Raw genomic sequence first — 19,275 nt, forward strand, 5'->3', positions numbered from 1 at the left:
AGAGAGAGAGAGAGAGAGAGAGAGAGAGAGAGAGAGAGAGAGAGAGAGAGAGAGAGAGAGAGAGAGCAGAACTAGCCCATGGTCACACACACACAGAGAGAGAGAGAGAGGACAGAGAGAGAGAGAGAGAGAGCAGAACTAGCCCATGGTCACACACACACACGCACACACAGAGAGAGAGAGAGAGAGCAGAACTAGCCCATGGTCTCACACACACACACACACAGAGAGAGAGAGAGAGAGAGAGAGAGAGCAGAACTAGCCCATGGTCACACACACACAGAGAGAGAGAGAGAGAGAGAGGACAGAGAGAGAGAGAGAGGAGAGAGAGAGAGAGAGAGAGAGAGAGAGAGAGAGAGAGAGAGAGAGAGAGCAGAACTAGCCCATGGTCACACACACACACGCACACACAGAGAGAGAGAGAGAGAGCAGAACTAGCCCATGGTCTCACACACACACACACACAGAGAGAGAGAGAGAGAGAGAGAGAGAGAGAGAGAGAGAGCAGAACTAGCCCATGGTCACACACACACACAGAGAGAGAGAGAGAGAGAGAGAGAGAGAGAGAGAGAGAGGAGAGAGAGAGAGAGAGAGAGAGAGAGAGAGAGAGAGAGAGAGCAGAACTAGCCGATGGTCACACACACCCACTCTGTGTGTGTGAGACCATGGGCTAGTCTCTCTCTCTCTCGGAAGCACACACACACAAATGCATGTGTATGTCAGTCCGGCTGGAAATGGGAGGAGATCAAAGCTCTCCCAGACTAAAATCAGCGTTTCCTCTACATTGATTATGGGATGGCGGCCCCCCCGCGGCAAAATAAGGGGCAGCCGCAGCCTACTGGTTAGCGCTTCGGACTTGTAACCAGAGGGGCAGCCGTGGTCTACTGGTTAGCACTTCGGACTTGTAACCAGAGGGTTGCCAGTTAGAACCCCGACCAGTAGGCACGGCTGAAGTGCCCTTGAGCAAGGCACCTAACCCCTCACTGCTCCCCAAGCGCCGCTGTTGTTGCAGGCAGCTCACTGCGCCGGGATTAATGTGTGCTTCACCTCACTGTCTGTTCACTGTGTGCTGAGTGTGTTTCCCTAATTCACGGATTGAGATAAATACAGAGAACAAAATTTCCCCTCACAGGATCAAAAGAGTATATATACTTACTTATATAGGGATATATATGCCGCTCACATTGCAATTTAACAATTAAAGTAAAACTAGTCCGAGGTTATTATGGCCAAAGAAAGTAAAGGATATTTGCAAGCTAAGTAAGCTAAGCGTTTTCTCCATTGTCACCGTGAACTACCGCTATGTTCAAGCAGTGACATGTGGTGTAATGCATGGGTTAACGTGTCATGAGTCAGACAGAAGATGGGCCTGTCTTTAGTTCCTAAATCCTGTCCCTCTCAAATCACGTTAAATAGTGTGATTAGCAACTAGAATTAAAAACTCGGGTGACACCCCCGTATCCTCTCCCTCAATTCCTTTAACAACACACACACACACACACACAATAAGCAGTTAAGATAACCCAAGAATTCTAGCAACTTCTGAGATCAGGATAATACACACACAGTGAATGGAAATGCCTGTTGAGTTCTAGAATCCCTGTTGAGTTCTAGGAGACAAGACACATCCTGTTCTCTTCTGCTCATCAACAAGCCCCCTACACACACACACCAGTGTATTCAACTGTGACATATACACGCACACACACACGCAGGCACGCACACACACACACACAGCAGAGACAGCCAAAACTCATTTCCCAGTGCACCAGTGTATTCAACTGTGACACATACACACACGGTCCATGTCTCTACACACACACACAAACCTCTGGAAGGGGCAATCTGCCTAAACCCATGTGTCAAAAAGAAATGGCACGATCTACCAATACCCTGTTGAAGCTCAAATCTCACACACACCAATGGAATAGCACACACACACACACACACACACACACACACACACACACACACTCACTCAGACACTCACTCACACTGAACATGAAAGCACTTCTTCCAAGCACATCAGTAACATTTTCTCATTCATACACACACACACACAGCACCATTGAGATCACCCTCTTGCTCATACACTTACAAAAACACACACACACACACACCAACACCTGCAGAAATGTGTAAACCACTAACAACTTGCACACAAAAACCTGCGGACATAAAAACCCACTGCTGGCAACTTCCATGCACCTCATCACAAACAGTTTCTCTTTCACACACACACGTACGTATCCTCACCTGACTCCTCTCATGGGGCAGCAGGGTGACCGGCGGCAGGACTCCTCTGGGCACGGCGCCCCCCGCAGGGCCGAGTCGGTAGCGCGGGCCGTGCTTCAGCAGGCGTCCGGTGCTCACGGCGCGCTTGGTGGCGAGCCGGAGGCGGTGCTTAAAGCGCGGGTTGGCCACCACGCTGGCCAGGTCTGGCTGCACACGCAGGTAGCGCTCCATGTTCCGGAATGACGTGCCTGCGCTCGCCGAGAGACCCTCCTGCGCCCGGAGCAGCAGCCGGTTCCAGTCTACCTGCCGCAGGTCTGCCACGGCCCCAGCGTTCCGCTCCACTCTGGACACAGGGCCAGGGCGGGGAGGTGAGGTGACGGGCGCATGCGATACCCCCAGCGTGGTCATTGCCATGGCTGTGGGGTCCGTAGGGGTGGCTGTGGTGGTTATTGCCCCTGTGGGGTCCGTAGGGGTGGCTGTGGTGGTTATTGCCGCTGTGGTGGTTATTGCCCCTGTGGGGTCCGTAGGGGTGGCTGTGGTGGTTATTGCCCCAGCAGCGCCCCCCCCAGGGTCCTTGTAGGAGGTGCAACCCTTGCTGGTGACGCGCAGCACGCTGCCATCCTGCACGGCCAGCTCTAGATGGCGCTGTGCCGTGAGGCGGTCCAGGCTGTGGGCGGCACTCACCGCGTGACAGATGCGCTCCTCTGATGGACGCTGCTTCTGCCGGCGGATCTTACCGATGGCCTCCAGGATCCACGCTGTGTAGCGTGGGTCGGCCAGCCGCATCATCATACCCACAATCCTCGGCTGCTGACGCGCCACTCTTCCATCCAGGCTTCACACGTGCCCACTGGCTCCTACACGCGCCGACGCGGCCGAGAGCACAGCGCTGCCGGCCCTCGCACGGCCAGACGCATCACTTAAATCCACAACGATCCGCACACGCCCAGAAATCCACAACGATCCGCACACGCCCGTAAATCCACAACTATACGAACAAACACGTTAATCCACACCAGGGTGCTGATATATATCCAAATATCACAGGCAGGAGGAAGAGAGGAAGGAGGAACCTGGCTGCAACTCCTGATCAGGACGGAGACGACAACACCTGAGAACGACAACACACAAGGAGGGAGGTCACCAAAGCAACACACACACACACACACACACACACACACACATTACTAAAAGGTTAGAGGCATCACAACCAGCACATTGCATTTCTAGTCATGCAACAGTCAAATTAACCTAAAACATCACCAGATAATACCAGAGGATAGGCGATATACGTCCGACAGAAACCCGAGAAACAACAGTTTCAAGTGTTATGGCTAATTACCCAGGCTTCCAAGGGTGCAAATCGCTATGAATCCTGTACTTGAATGATTTAGCGTCCCGTTCGCGGGCTGGCGTGTACAGATTTAGTGTAAGTGGTGTGTAATGATTTAGAGTGTAGACTAATGGCATGTAATGTCAATGTTGCGCTCCCGTTACATCTTCAGGATCATTTACGAGCAACACGTCAGACTGTAAACATTCCACTTGTAGGATAATCTGACCGTCCACACACGCACACACACACAGGGCTTCCACGCGCCAGCAGGTGACCCATCGACAATCAATCAGAAAAGCGCTGGGCGCATCACCAGTCCAACACACGCATACCAGTCTAAACAACTTATTACCGCTTAAGCCATCATAAACGATTTAATGGCCGGTGATGAATAAAATTACATCGCTATTGGGCAGATGAGATTTGCGACTGACCTGCGCCAAACTGCCCTTCTGCTAGTTAGCCAACCTACCGACAACCAACGTTACCAAAGAAATAGTGCAACTTGGCCCTGGCTTTCCACGACTTAAATTTAACCTTGCTGGGAAACCTAACTGGGATATCGTGTAGTATGGAAGGCGCACACCACACACTCCAGTAACGTTAGCTAGCTAGGAAGAAGGTTTCACACCAGACTGCTAAAATAGCTGTCCATTTTACTAAACGTTACTGTTAACGTAGGCTACTGTTGAAGGCGATGTTGCTGTTTTTCCGACATGGATACAATAAAGGACAGCTGCCATTCACATAACAGTTACCCTGACAATAGATACAGAGCTCAATTAAAATAAAATATTGTTAACCATTTGACCTAAATTGTGCATCAACTTACGCTTAACGTTAATTATGGCGTTGAGAATGTCCATTTAACATCATTAACACTTAGGCTATTCCTAAAATGAAGGTGTAAATAACGTCTCCAGTGACATTGTCCAATCTAACTTTCTTCCGAAATGGTTAACGTTTACTAACAATTCAAGTAGCCAATTCAAGTCAATTCTAGTATGTCTACAATTCTTTCTACAATCATGTCAGGCTCAAAGCTAAATTAGCATAACGTTAGCCATTCGTGTGTACATCTTTAGGCATGCTAGAAGGCTAACCCGTTAGCTATCAAGCTCAGAAACCTGCCAACCATGCTGGTTAGCGGATCGCAAAGCCCACGTACACCCGTGCACCCTGGCAAACGCTCAATAGAGCCTCCAGCGACTATCGCTATCAAGCCACCAGGCTGTGTGCTGTGCTTTATGACTACTTCCGACAAGATGACTACCGACAATTTATGACGACAAGTAAACATGGCAATTAACCTACGACCACAATGAATGAGACAATTCACAAACATTTATCTCTGGCAGCATAATAACTCACCTCGACTACTGGGCTACTGCTTGATCGTGTTACCTAAACAGACGCCATTTTGTTACAATGTTGTAGTTTACATGAATCCGACATGACACTGATTATAACCCAATGGAGTCTCATTAAACGTTACCTTCGCACCCCTTCTCCCTCCCTAGAAACTTTAATATTGGTTAAAAAGGCCGACCTCAGATCTCTGGTTTGATAAACTCCGCGTCAATCACGGGAGGCAAGTTCACCCCCCCAGGAGTCTGTTGGTTCCTTAATCTGCCAATAATCACTTGACCCGCCTTTTAAGGCGCCGACAACTCCCTATCAATGCAGAAGAAACCGAGGGCTGTCGTGTCTACAGCCAACGTGCGAGGTATCCTACATCGTTGCAGTAAACAACTAGCTTCCTGACCAAATGATTCGGTTTACTGGGCATTGTAAATGCATTTAATATTGCAATAAAACCAAATTAGTGATAGGCTTTTTACAGTCGACCCAGTTAGCTAGGGACAACTTCACATAATTGTAGTCAACTGACTAATTATTTGTAGTTTTAACACATCTTTAAATATTCAAATAACGGTTATTAGTTCAACCTGTCAGTGCCAGTGCCGATATTGTGTAAGCTGACATAGGATGCTAATTAATAGTCCATGGAAATGACATCGTTAACGTTAGCCTTTTTATTGGAGATGAACAGCTAGGGCTAAAGCAGCGTACATTCAAAAAGCCTTCAATCAATCTTATAGCTGTTATCAACAGAAAACGAATGTGTAGACATCATAACGCCCGCTATAATTCTTTCAAGTTGTCATATTAGCTTAGGCCTATTGGCTATTAACAGTTATCAAGTGGGCTTTGACAAACACAGCGCAGATGGCTATCGGGAAATTTCCATAGACTGCTGCTGAATCAACATCAACAACCCGTTAGTCGTTATTCAGAGGAACGCAAGATTATGTAGTAAGCTATAAACTTGTGCTAATCAATGCGTGCCTCTGTTTCGACAACTTGTTTGACAGGTGAGACTATTCCAAACTCATGGGAACTAGAATTCGTCTCGCAGCCCTGAGAAACGCAACAAGGGTATCAAAGGAAGATGCCCGACAATGTTGGCAAGCGGTCACCGAGCTGGCTGTTACCTTCAAGTTTTCTCGATCTTTCTCACCCTCCCTGCACGAAGTAAAATGCGTTGATCGGTAGGTCATCTGATGAAAAATTCACAAGAAGGACGAGCCGTAATCCACAATTCCCATTTGATGAAGTGCTGGTGCTTTCGACGGCTGGCGCGCCGGGAGGGACACGTTCGCTAGCCTACTAATTGAAAGGTTAACAGCTCAGAGAGAAGGCAGTGTGTGACAAAGTAGCACCCTCCCCTCCGATGTACTGACGGACAGCCCTAAGAGGACAGGACACGTACCTCACCGTGGTTGTGTGTGTCACTTCGTTTAGCTTATATAAACACACACACACACGGAGCATTTCAATCTACACATCAAACATGCCTTTAAATCGGCGTTATAGTAAGCCTGTTTATTTGATATTATTTTATTATTGTATTTGTATAGGCTAAGTAAGCTACACACTGTAAACCCTAATATGTTCAATAAACATACACTTTTCGAGGTAACATGTTGCCCTAAATATTTTATGTTATGTGTTGTTCAATAAACAAACAAATTTACATCAAGTCTACTGTACGACATGTACCAAATAGTAATGCATTATGAATTTTAGTACAATAAACTAGTTTTGCAACAACATAAACTTGCGATGAAAGAATACCTTCAATGTAGCCTATGTTTATGTAACTTATAAATACTTACTATTTTAACTTGAACTTTTAGTTAAGTGAGCATAAAATGTCTTTTTAATTTAATTAAAAGTTCATTAGATATTTCTTATAGTTAAATATGTTTTAATCTGCTTAAGCTATGAAAGTAAAAGAAACCGTTTTTATTCAGAACACTTGAGTGTTTATTCAATTGTTAGGCTACTCAACTCAACAATCTTTTTCAGAGTTCAAAATACATCTGATCAATATCAAAATCACAGAGAATAGAAATACAAGCTCTAAACTCTACATACACACACAGATGTAGAATACACCATCAAAACAATATCAAGAACACACATACAAAACAAAAGTGTCAGCTGATCTAGACCTTTCCCAAAGTGGGAAAAGGCAAAATGGGCCAGACCCCACACACATCCACAAAGGAATTATATTACAGCTCAGAGCATACTATGATAAGTAACAAATAATCAAAATGCACATTTATGCAAAAAATGAAGATGGGCATTAACAAGCAGTGGCGATTCTAGACATTTTTAACAAGGGTGGCACTGGTGAGGCACTGATTAATTCAAGGGTGGCATGGGGCAAAACATCCAGATAAACAGAAACAGGCTCAAGATGTGAAATTGGCACAAATACATTGGGGAAACCAGACACAAACACCATACTCATAAATTGAAAAAAAAAAAAAAAAAAAAAAAACACAAATACCTTACTCTTACATAAAATTTCTTTGTATTTGAATAAAATAATACAAACATATTAAAGTTAATTATCTAAGTTGTCTGTCCATGGGCTATGCTGTGCTAAAACAAATTCCATCATGGGGACATTAAAATATAATCCATTTTATTCTATTCTATTAAATGAAGATATACAAATATACTCATCCAAGACATTTTCCCCCACAATAACTTATATCTATGCCCATTTATTTTTGTAGCTGCCCAGTAAAATGGCCAGAGTCGAAATGTCAGAGAAGAAATATATCTACCAGAGTGACAAGTGCTCCGACTAGAGTGAAATAGACTCTACCTACTTAGTTAAAAACCAGAGTAAAAATAAGAAGAGTAAATTAATGCACCACCGTATTTCACAGAATTTGTAATATAAAAACGTATCAGTGTTTGTTTATGCCTGTGCCTGCTTTAACCCAGATTGAGGCATAAACCTATAATGTTGGGGGCTAATCAACTTCTTTCAGCCAAAAAGCAGCCAGTCGTTTGGCTCCCTGCTCGTTGTTCACGCTAACTCCACCTCTCCCACTACGGTTTTTTTTTCTCTCACACTTGACCACGCGCGGAGGCAGGCACCCACCATTTTGAGGACTCGGTGAAGGCAACAAGGTGAGTGTGTCTGAATCATATACAGTAAACCAAAAGTCAATTAATTGAGAATAACATACATTCGTCTTACATTGCACTTTCACCCTGACACGAAAGGTCATGGTTAATATGAACCCAATCTGAATTTGAATTCACTGCGACTAAATTAATTGAACATGTCCACCACCAATAACGTTAGCTTTCTTCTGTGACCGTTAAGCTTGCTAGCCTAGTCTGGGAAAATGCATCGGAACGGATATAGGAAAATAATTATGAGATAGTAATATTATGGATAATAGTGATGGTAATTAGTAAAAATTCCCTCAGTATGTCAGACATATTCAAAAACCCACGGGGTTCCGTTGTCAGTGATGCTTTCCACCCAGATAGCTAACGTTAACGCCGTCACGTTGTGGTATGGTGGTTAGCAGTTAGCAAGCACTTTAGCAAGGTAAGCGCCAATTCGGCAAGAGAATGTCAGAACAGAAATAATCGACATTTGCATTTTCACTAAGTGAAAAGGGTTAGATTTCGACTTTCTGTGGCTAAATGCACAATGTGAATTGAAAGGACCTGTTTTATATGAACACCACGTGTTCAATCTGCAGCACGCAGTAGCAGCTAAATCGATTCAGGGCAAAGTTGTAACTTAACGTCAGGAGAGGTTGTTCAAAGAGATTGAATAAGGCATTATTTATACACAAGTTAAACATGGCTCTGCTGCATCAGCTAGCTACCCCGAACATGCATTAACTATTTTATACGTGTATGCTGTGTTCTTCGTTGTACTTTATTTTTAATTTGGATATTAGTCGGTTATGTACCAGCAGGCACGTCATCTGTAATTTCAGCCAGCATGTCTGCTAATTGCCAATGTCTCTGGAGCATGTGTTCTCATCATTTCGCATCGTTTTATGACGAATGTAACTGTTATTTCTCAAATGCTTTTGTGTGACTTTCTTCAGTTAGGTAGGTTTTAAAATAAAAATCTAGGTATTTGTTATTTCACACTTGAAATAGAGGTAATCCTCAGTCTCCCGCCGGCGGGAAGGTTACCCCCCTCCCCCAACATTCTGAAACAATTGTATGCACCATATTGCTATGTAGCATAGTAATGCTATTCACCATTTGAAAGCTTGGACTTGGGAATCCAAAGATGACAATAATGTACAATCTGTATAGTGCTTTACACTCTCAGATTAATCTTACTATGTCTCAATTAAATTTAATAGAAATGCCCTCCTCTGCCTTTTGTGCTTCCCTAACTTCTAGTTGCCGCTGCCGTGTATATCCCTTAGCAATAAGTAGATGGAGCATATTGGGTACTTAAATATCCACAAGAATCCATATAAATCGAATCTTCATGTTTTGTGCAGATGTATAGTCTATCTCAGTGTTACTCATTGCGCGGCTCGCGAGCCACATGCGGCTCGTCAAGCTATAACTGGTGGCTCGCATGCAGCTTTGGCGAGATTTCGCCAAATTTGGTTTTACTCATTTTGAGTAGGCCTAAACTGTTTGCCAAAGGCCATCATCTCTGGCCCCAGCTTGATAAAAACAAAAGTAGGCTCTGATTTAGCCTAGTCTACTGTATGACTTCAACAAGGTGATCTTTAGTTTCGTTCTGCTTGCAGTATCTCACTGCCACTTGCAACCATAGACATAATATACATAGACGCTGCATTGGCTGCTGGAAACGAGAAATGCGGCCGCCATCTTGGACCGGTCATACTCCTCGTTGCGTTGCAGCAGAAGACACAAGATGCCAGCTAGGGCTGGGCGATATATCGGTATTACGACTACGACCGATATATTTTTGAAAACGATATGTAGTTGAGACAATATCGTAATACCGGTATTATATCAAATAATGGGCCATTTTATCAAAGCCACTTGCTCTTCTGTGTTCAGACCATTCAGATAGCCGCAGCTCTGCTCAACTGCGCCCCTGCGTGTGCACGTTCTCCCTCGCATCACTACAAACTTTCAAACATGACGGACACTGAGTCAGATTTTGTTTACCTTGATCAGAGGTTGGTGCTGATGCCTATTCCATCGGCACATCAACGGCTAGACCGAGAATTCTCGTTGTGAAATCAAAATTCCACTGGAGCTCCAAGCGGTTTTGTACACGCAGATTTAGGTTAAACACTGTTTACAGCTCTTCGACTCACGGTAAAATGTAATTTTTGGTACATAGCCTAGCTAATTTAAATACACTGATGAATGCTTGCGTTTAGCGATATACAGTAGCAGATCTAAAGTCCTCAGAGAGAGACAACCTACACGCTGATTTTATTAAGAGGATATGCACGCGGGGACTCGCGAGCAGTTAGGGGCATCATTTTTTATGATTCCTGAAACCAGGCGCGCCTGCAGGTGTACGTCCGTACGCACTGTGCGTACCATCACTCAACAACGAGAGAAAATTTACCTTGTGTGTGTATATTAAGTAAAGTTATTGAACACTTATCAAAATTAACGCGCACACATGTTTGAGCAGGAGAGAATACGCACGCAGGCACGCATAGGCTACTTGTTTTCTTTTACTCGGCTTTCTATATGGTTATCAGCACACAATGTTGAGCTAATTCACTAACTCAATACTCATCATGGATATCACAAGTTTAAACAACGAAAACAGAAAGGATGGAGGCAGCAAAGCTAGAGGAGCTATTCAACATGGGCAAGAACAAGGTTGGCTAAGCAATTGGTGTGCTTGTCAGAACGACTGCATTACAGCTGTTTAAAGCCAGACGTTACAGTACGCTATAACACAACTAAAGGTAGCTTTAGCCTGTATAGGGATGTATAAAGTTGCCCAAATGAATAGGTAATTGTAGACGTTGTTGTTGCATTATTGCATGTGGATGTTGTTATGCTATGTATGTACGAACCTAAAGGAAAAATACTGTCCACGCGTGAACGTTTTTTTTTTTCTTCCGGGGGGGAAGAACCCCATTCAATCGTGCATAGGGATTTTTCTTATGAACCGGAACATGCAAAAATGAACGCATACAAAACGACGGTAGCGTCTATCACACTCTTGATGAGTGACTCAGTTACGTTGTTTAAGTAGCCTAATTGTTTAAAACTATTTTTGTTGTTGATAGCAACATGTCTAGGCCATCATAGGCTACATTTGCTTGTCATCTAGGCCCTATCAAACCCTTACGGGTAAAAAAACTGCATTGTGTGACAAAACTGCAGGTTTTTTAATATTGTTGTGCCCAAAATATTGCATTGTGCAGCACAATGTAGGCCTGCATTGTCAGTCAGGGTCAACTTTTGGTCTTTTGTTATTTGCACAGCTTTATCAGAGTAACTGTAGCCTATGCCTATTGTAGGCCTATGTTATTGTTTACACTTTTTTGCACAGCTGTGTTAGAGCAGTTTGAAATCATTATAATTAAAGCTGGTTGAGTGAATATGAAACACTATGAAACACAGATCTTTCTGTTCAAAATATCGATTTATATCGTATATCGCCAATCAGCTCCAAAATATATTGGGATATCAGTTTTGGTCCATATCGCCCAGCCCTACTCCTTGTGCAGTTAAATATTTACAAACAGGTATGTGCTGTGTAGCCTACTTTTTTCTTATTTGCACACCCAGCAAAATAGTTAAGTTATCTCAGTGTAGACTCCCTTTAATATACAAATGAGATCTCATCAATATTTTAAATAATGCTCAGTGTTGTCTAATTTATACATCTCATATTTTACTCAGGCTGATCCACCAGAGAGCTCTCTCTGTAAACTCATGCAATTCTCATTTCAGATCTTTTTGGTAAATCTCAGATTAGGCTCCATCAGTTCTGTAAAAGAGATCTCTTCACAAGCTTGAACCGTTCTCATTCTAGTCATCTCAGTTTAGTCCTTTTTTGATTTACAAAAGAGATCTCAGCAAAGGCGTATACAATACTCAGACTTGCTCAGTTTATATATCTCATATGTTACTCAGGCTTATCCATCAGAGAGCTCTCTAAGTGAACTAATGTAATGCTCATCCAGACCTATTTGTTTTATAAATTAGTCTGATCTGTAAGAGCTCTAGCTGTTGTACAACAATTCTCAAATATATATCACATATTTTCAAGTTCACATTTGCAAACAGTAGGCCTAACCATGTGATGTGACCACCACACATGACGATGCTCTGACAGACCTCTGAAGTTCGCCTACAAAAAAGCTACCATCTATGCCCATATAAGGAGATCACCTGTTAAATTCTCCCGCAGGGATACGACGAAATCGGAGACGCAGACGTTTTCCTGAACGCACTTTTGTCTTCAACCTTCGAGTAGATATTATAATCAATGGTACGTGAAGGCGGCACAATTTGCTTTTTGCTACCCCAGAGCTAACTTGCGACTTGTTAGCAAGTTAGAGAAATCAAGTTAGACTCCAGAGGTCTATGATGGTCGGACGAGATAAACTCGCGTGCGGAAGACTCCAGAAAATGCAGTCTAGATTTGGCGCCCAGTGAAACGGTGTGTGGGTATGAAGGATTGTGCAGAACTTGCCACCACGAAAACTCAGAGAAGGTACATTAACATTTTGGTAATTTGCTAACGTTCTTGCATATTTTTAGACTCAATATATTATTGAACAACCTGACGAAGCAGCACATAAAGTTAGCTAGCTAGTTAATGTTAGCTACTTGTAAGTTACATCACTGGCTGTGCCGCTTGTATATAAAGCTAACGTTAGACAATTTAACGTTGCTAGTGCTAGCTTACTTTGCCTTATACAGCTTTAGTCTGTATGTTTTGAATGGTGTTAAGCCATGCTGTAGCCAAAATGCACGGAATTTTAAAATGTCTTTGGGATGTCAGTCAAGATGACGAAGCTAACGTTATTGCCACTGGTTTAAACTGGTTCCAGCTCAATTCCACTGAAAAGAGGCCGGCCGCTTCTTAAAAAATTGGAAGACTACGCTAGACCATCAGATCAAATTGCTGAACAAACAGCGTACCAAAATGGTAAGTATATTTTGCCCCACAATATGTTCTCACTTTTGTTTAACCTGCTATAAATTACAGCATATTGTAACAGGAGTGAAAGGGCATTCTTGTAACCCAGGTAAACTAGGAAGTATCGTTGCTGCGGTCGAGGGATCGAGAAATGGGCAAGTCAGCATCTGCAGTCATGAATAACTTGCCAGTCAACATTTCTTTTGCTATTAATAGAATCTGTAGCATGCAAATCAAACCAGCTATTTGCTAACTGAAATAAAACCATGATATATCTAGGTATGGTGAAGGGTATGTGATGGGCTATCTATCTATCTTTTAATTACAAAGGCCAAGGGAACTTTATCAGGATGCATAGTATGCTGAGTCCATTCAATAACTGGCCTTTAAAAATAAAAATCTGCCTGCCTCTATGGGATTTTAACATAGGGGTTCCTTATTTATGCCCCCTGTATTTTAAGGAATAACATTTATTAATTTATGATACCTGGTTCATTCACAAAGAATATTGGTGTGTTTAAAGGTTGGATATTTTCCTCATTTTTTAATTGAGGCATTAAGATCAATTTCCAACAGATGATTTATTGTATTCCTCTGGTTGTCTTAACTTATGCACAGTTGATGGTTTTATAAAGACACCCATACACCAATAAATAGTTCATGTAGACCAGGGGTCTCCAACCTTTTTGGGAATGAGGGCTACCTGAAGACCCAAAATCATATGGAGGGCTACTCATTTAAAACAAACATACCCTCACCCCTTTTTTGCGAGGGTAGTCCTCCTAAATAATAGGCCTATGTGATTTTTACTTTTAAATGATCAATATTGTGCAGGCCTATACGTCTTTATATTAAGCAACTGTATTTTCAAATTTAATATCAATAACCTATGCAACACTACCAACATTTTTGTTCAGTTTGTTCATTTCAAAGTTTGCATGGGGAATCTAATCTTTTCTTTTTTTTTTTTTACAAAAAAAAAACAATCTTTTTGTGCAATTAATAATTTGGGTTACAATTTGTACCCAATTTATACCCACCCACCATTATGAATTCAGGGTTTGTTTAAGTTCTGATTTCAGTGGACAATTCGGTTTTAACATTTCAATAGTAATCGCCCACACCACCCTAACATATGAAAACTCCTTTTAAAGTTATTGCACACCTGAAATGATCCATGATCTGACAAAAAAGGGTAATGCACAGTCCTGCTCAGTCATGCATGCTATAACATTTTCAGCGCTATTATACGGCAGTTGCCAACGGAGGAGAAAAGGCCTGTGAGCTAAAGCAATTGTTTTTCAGTCCTTGAACAATCATGCAAGAACCGTATTTGACGAACATGGAATGGCCACAGAACTTTTGCAAAGATATGCTTCCATTGGCTACACCAGACGAGCAAGTTTTTTTCCCCCCTTTACTGTCTATGCGTGCAAGCAGCGTGTTGTGAACTCCCAGGGATCCAAAGACGCGAGGAGAGTGATTTCCAGCAGACGGTTTCTTTTATTAACTTATAAAGCCTCAAACTGAGGTACTCAAAATGCAACAAAAACTTCTTCAATCTTCTTTGGATCTAGAGTCTGGAAGGTGGTCGGCCCTCTTGGCTGATCCGCAGTCCACTCCGATCTTCAAAATTCCTGGGCACAAACAATCACACTTGAAGCAGTTTAAACAGACAACGTACTGCCTTAAACCAAGGTCAAAAGCTGTATGGGATTTACTTCCACAACCCTGCTTCCCCCTTTGTCTCTCTAGCAACAGGTCTTTTCAGGTGCTGTTCAGAGCCAATCTAACCATTTGCAGCTGGACTCCAATTAGTGGATGTGCTGACGTCCCTAGTCTCCAGAGCACCTCCCCAGGGTCCTAGTGCCCCTCCAGCATAGCCCTGGTGCAGTACACGCCATCCACCACCTTACCCAAGGGGATCCGGCGACGGTTTGCCCTAGTGGGACAACAAGAGCAGCTTGGGGTACCACATACCCTCCCCCTCAACTTCAGGCCATTCCTGGGGGAAACGGACCACAGGCACTCCGATCTTCGCGACAGAGCGTCTGCATTCCCCTGTTGCTTGCCTGCTCTGTGTTCCACCTTGAACCTGTAATTTTGCAGCTCCAAGAACCAACGGGTTATTCGAGAGTTTCTGTCCTTATTGACAGACATCCATTTCAGCGGTGCATGATCCGTAACTAATGCAAATTCCCTTCCGATCAAGTAATATTTCAGCTTGTCTATAGCCCACTTTATGGCAAGACATTCTTTTTCCACTGTTGCATAGTTTTTCTCATGCTTTAACAGTTTACGGCTGATGTATGTAATCGGTTGTTCCACTCCATCTTTTACCTGAGACAGGACAGCCCCCAGTCCCACCGCAGAAGCATCTGTCTGTAAGACAAAAGGCAAAGAAAAATCCACCGTTGCCAGGACAGGTTCCCTGCAGAGGGCATCCTTCAGCTTCCCGAAGGCCTCCTCTGCCTCTTCGGTCCACTGTAGGCGGCTCTTCCCAACCTTCTTGGTCAACTCGAAAAGAGGAGCTGCTAGAGAAGCAAAGTTGGGCACAAACTGACGATAATATCCAACAAGACCCAGAAATGTTCGTACCTGTCGCTTTGTGCCCGGCTGTGGCCATGTGGTAATAGCCTCCACCTTAGATGCTTGTGGCCGTACACGTCCTCTTCCAACTGTGTAGCCCAGGTAGTCTGTTTCTTCTAGCCCCAGGCGGCACTTTGATGCTTTAGCCGTCAACCCTGCATCTCTCAGCTCCCCCAGAACGGCTTCCAAGTGCTGCAGGTGAGTCTGCCAATCAGTGCTATGAAGGACTATATCATCCAAATACGCTGCAGCATAATGTCTGTGAGGTCTAAGGACCTTATCCATTAGCCTTTGGAAACAGGCGGGAGCCCCATGAATGCCAAATGGTAACACTTTGTACTGGAACAGCCCATCAGGTGTTGTAAAGGCGTTTTTTTCCTTAGCCTGGTCTGTAAGTGGCACCTGCCAGTACCCACGAGTAAGATCTAAGGTGCTGATGAACCTAGCAGGTCCCAATCTTTCTAGCAGCTCATCTACTCTGGGCATCGGATAAGAGTCAAATGCTGAGATCTCGTTAAGTTTTCGAAAGTCATTGCAGAATCTTAACGTCCCATCAGGTTTGGGCACAATGACAATTGGACTGCTCCAGGCACTATGAGATTCCTCTATTACCCCCATCTTCAACATTGCCTTAACCTCCTCCCGGATGGCTTCTCTCCGGGCTTCTGGAATTCTGTAAGGTTTAAGTCGTACCTTTTTCCCAGGCTCCGTGATGATGTCGTGGGCCACGACCGTCGTCCTTCCCGGTTTGTCGGAGAAAACATCGTGGTACCGGCACAGCAACTGGGTCAGGTCTTGGACTTGATGTGGCGCCAGTTGCTCGCCCATGGGAACTTGCGGAGGTCCGGATGTAGGCTGGTGAGTGGACAGTGCCTGTGCATCGACCTGATTGTGTTCATGCCACCTTTTCATCAGATTGATATGATATATCTGACTGCTCTGTCTTCTCCCCAGCTGCCTCACTCTATAGTTGACGGGGCCCAGCTTTTCAATCACCTCATATGGCCCATGCCACTTAGCTAAGAATTTACACTCTTGAGTGGGAATGAGGATTAACACTTTGTCCCCTGGACTGAACTTCCTCACCTGTGCACCCCTGTTATACAGCCTAGCTTGTTCCTCCTGAGCTTTTAGCATGTGCTCTCTTACCATCGGCCACAGTTGACTCATCCGCTGGTGCATCCTCTCCACATGTTCTATCACCGTGGTGTGTCGTGTTGGCTGTTGTTCCCATGCCTCTCTGGCTAAGTCTAACAGACCTCGTGGCCTTCTACCGTACAACAACTCAAAGGGCGAGAAACCTGTGGATGCTTGAGGCACCTCACGAATGGAGAACATAAGGTAAGGCAAGAGCTGGTCCCAATCCTTCCCATCTGTAACTATCATCTTCCTTAACATCTGCTTTAATGTCTTATTGAACCTCTCAACAAGGCCATCCGTTTGTGGGTGATAGACCGGTGTACGGACCTGTTTCACTTTCAGGAGGCGACAGAAGGCTTTCATTACATTTGACATGAAGCACGACCCCTGATCGGTTAGTATCTCCTCTGGTATCCCGACCCTACTGCATAGGAGGAATAGCTCCTTGGCCACGGCCTTACCAGTGGCTGCCCTTAAAGGGATGGCCTCTGGATATCTCGTAGCATAATCAAGGAGGACCAAAATGTAGCGATGTTGTCTGCTCGATTTAGGGAGAGGCCCCACGATGTCCATCCCAATCTGCCTGAAGGGAACATCAATTATTGGTAAGGGAATTAACGGGCTGCGGTAGGTCACTTTGGGGCTGTGAAGCTGACATTCAGCACAATGACGACAATATTCTTCTACCGCTCTCTTTACACCTGGCCAGTAGAATCGGGAAGTTATCCGTTCATAGGTTTTTTCAGACCCAAGGTGAGCTCCGAGGACATGGGAGTGGGCTAAGTAAAGCACTTTAGAGGCATAGGATCTTGGCACCAGGAGCTGACTAACTACTTCTTCACCTTTTTTTACCTTTCTGTACAGCAACCCATTTTTCACTGAAAAACATGGAAGATTAAGTCGACTCACCCCGCCTTGTTCTTCACTGCTGAATACCACCGATTTCCACGCCTGGGCTAAGTTTGGATCCTCATGTTGCTTCCGGCTGAACTCTGTGGCGCCCCCTGGAGCCTCACTGTGGATCTGGAGGAAGTCAGAGAAACGCTCAGCAGTGACCCCCTCTCTACTTCCAGAAGATTCCCCTTGCTCTGGCGTTTGTGGTTCTGCCGCCGGGATTCCACCAACGCGGCCTGGGTGGGGGTCCTGTTCTTCTCCAGGGCTGGACGGGGAACCCTCCTTTGAGGGGGCTGCACATGCTTGGTGGGTCTTCGGTGGCTTCCTTGGTTTGGCTGCCTTCTTTGGTCCTACTCCCCAGGCCTGTTGTGGAGTGTTCCAATATCTCGCAAACAGGGCACAATCTCTGCCTATCAGTACTGGTACTGGTAGGCCAGGAACCACCCCAACTCTTGTGAACACAGTCCCTCTGGGAGATTGAATTCTCACCTGGCTTGTTGGGTAGCTCTTAGTGTCTCCGTGTATACATGCCATGGCCACTGCTTCCCCATGGGCATCTTTCACCAACTCGGGGCGGACAAGGGTGATGACACTTCCCGAATCCAACAGGGCCTCTGTATCCTGTCCCATGATTTTTATGGGGAACCGTGGAGCAGACTCATGGGCTTTCATCCAATCTGTGGTGAGGTATCCACATGGGAACGAAGACATGGCAGGTCCCGCTGTTGGCATGGACTCATCCCTCTCAGGGCACTCCCTTGCAAAGTGGCCTTCTTTACCACACACGAAACAACGCCGATCCTCTGTTGGCAGGGGACTTCGGGCAGGGGACCTACCCCACCTGACACCTGGCAGCTCTCCTACTCCTCTCCTAGGACTGTTTCCACCCGGTCGGGGGAGGCTGGTTCTCTCGAGTTTCGCCGGACTGCTTCGACCCTCTATCTTCATGGGTTTGATCAGATCCTGTGTCACTCGGTGGTTTTCTAGCAATGCAATCAGCCGATCCAGGTCGGGAACTCCCTGCTGGGCGACATATTTCTTTGCGTCATTGGGTAGTGCTCGAACACACCGGTCCAGCACCACTCGGTCAATCGCTGCAGGGCCGTCGCCCTCCGTGAGCCACGTCCTTACTAGCCGCTGGAGAGTTTTTATCTGGGGCCGTGCAGGTGTGCTGGGATCGTAGGCCCATTGATGGACCCTTTGAGCCTTTGCTGGTAGACTATAGCCATACTGTGCCAAAATTATGGCTTTGAGCTGGGTATAATTAGCTGCCTCGGCTATAGATAAATCTCTACAAGCCTGTTGGGCCTCCCCCGTTAAAAAAGGAGTCAAAATATGGGCCCAGTCTTCTCTCGGCCATCTCTCTCTGGTGGCGACTCGCTCAAAGAGTTCCAGATACGATTCTACATCATCTTCAGCTGTTAGTTTTGTCAATACCTTGTCAGGGGTCTTCGGCAATGATTGTTTGCAGAACTCCGTAAGGGCTCTCTGTAGCGTTTGTTGTGTCTGCACGATGGTGGACAAAACTTCTTTTAGCGCGGGATCCATGGTTGGGGTTTTTTTTCCCTTTTTTTTTTGAGCTGGGTCACACTGCCCGCATTCTCCACCAAATGTGAACTCCCAGGGA

General features: G+C 44.9%; 1 protein-coding gene across 1 annotated transcript in view; it reads right to left on the reverse strand.

Annotated features, from left to right (window-relative positions):
• Positions 1 to 6,300, reverse strand: part of kat6b (K(lysine) acetyltransferase 6B) — a 74,089-nt gene extending 67,789 nt beyond the window's left edge. Inside the window, 2 exon segments of the mRNA XM_042065115.1 lie at positions 2,257 to 3,346; positions 6,067 to 6,300. Coding sequence (XP_041921049.1) covers positions 2,257 to 3,027 — 771 coding nt within the window. The 5' untranslated portion in view covers positions 3,028 to 3,346; positions 6,067 to 6,300.
• Between the last annotated feature and the right edge of the window lie 12,975 nt (positions 6,301 to 19,275).

This window comes from Alosa sapidissima, chromosome 16 (genome assembly GCF_018492685.1).
Source record: "Alosa sapidissima isolate fAloSap1 chromosome 16, fAloSap1.pri, whole genome shotgun sequence".
NCBI classification, from domain to species: Eukaryota; Metazoa; Chordata; class Actinopteri; order Clupeiformes; family Clupeidae; genus Alosa; species Alosa sapidissima.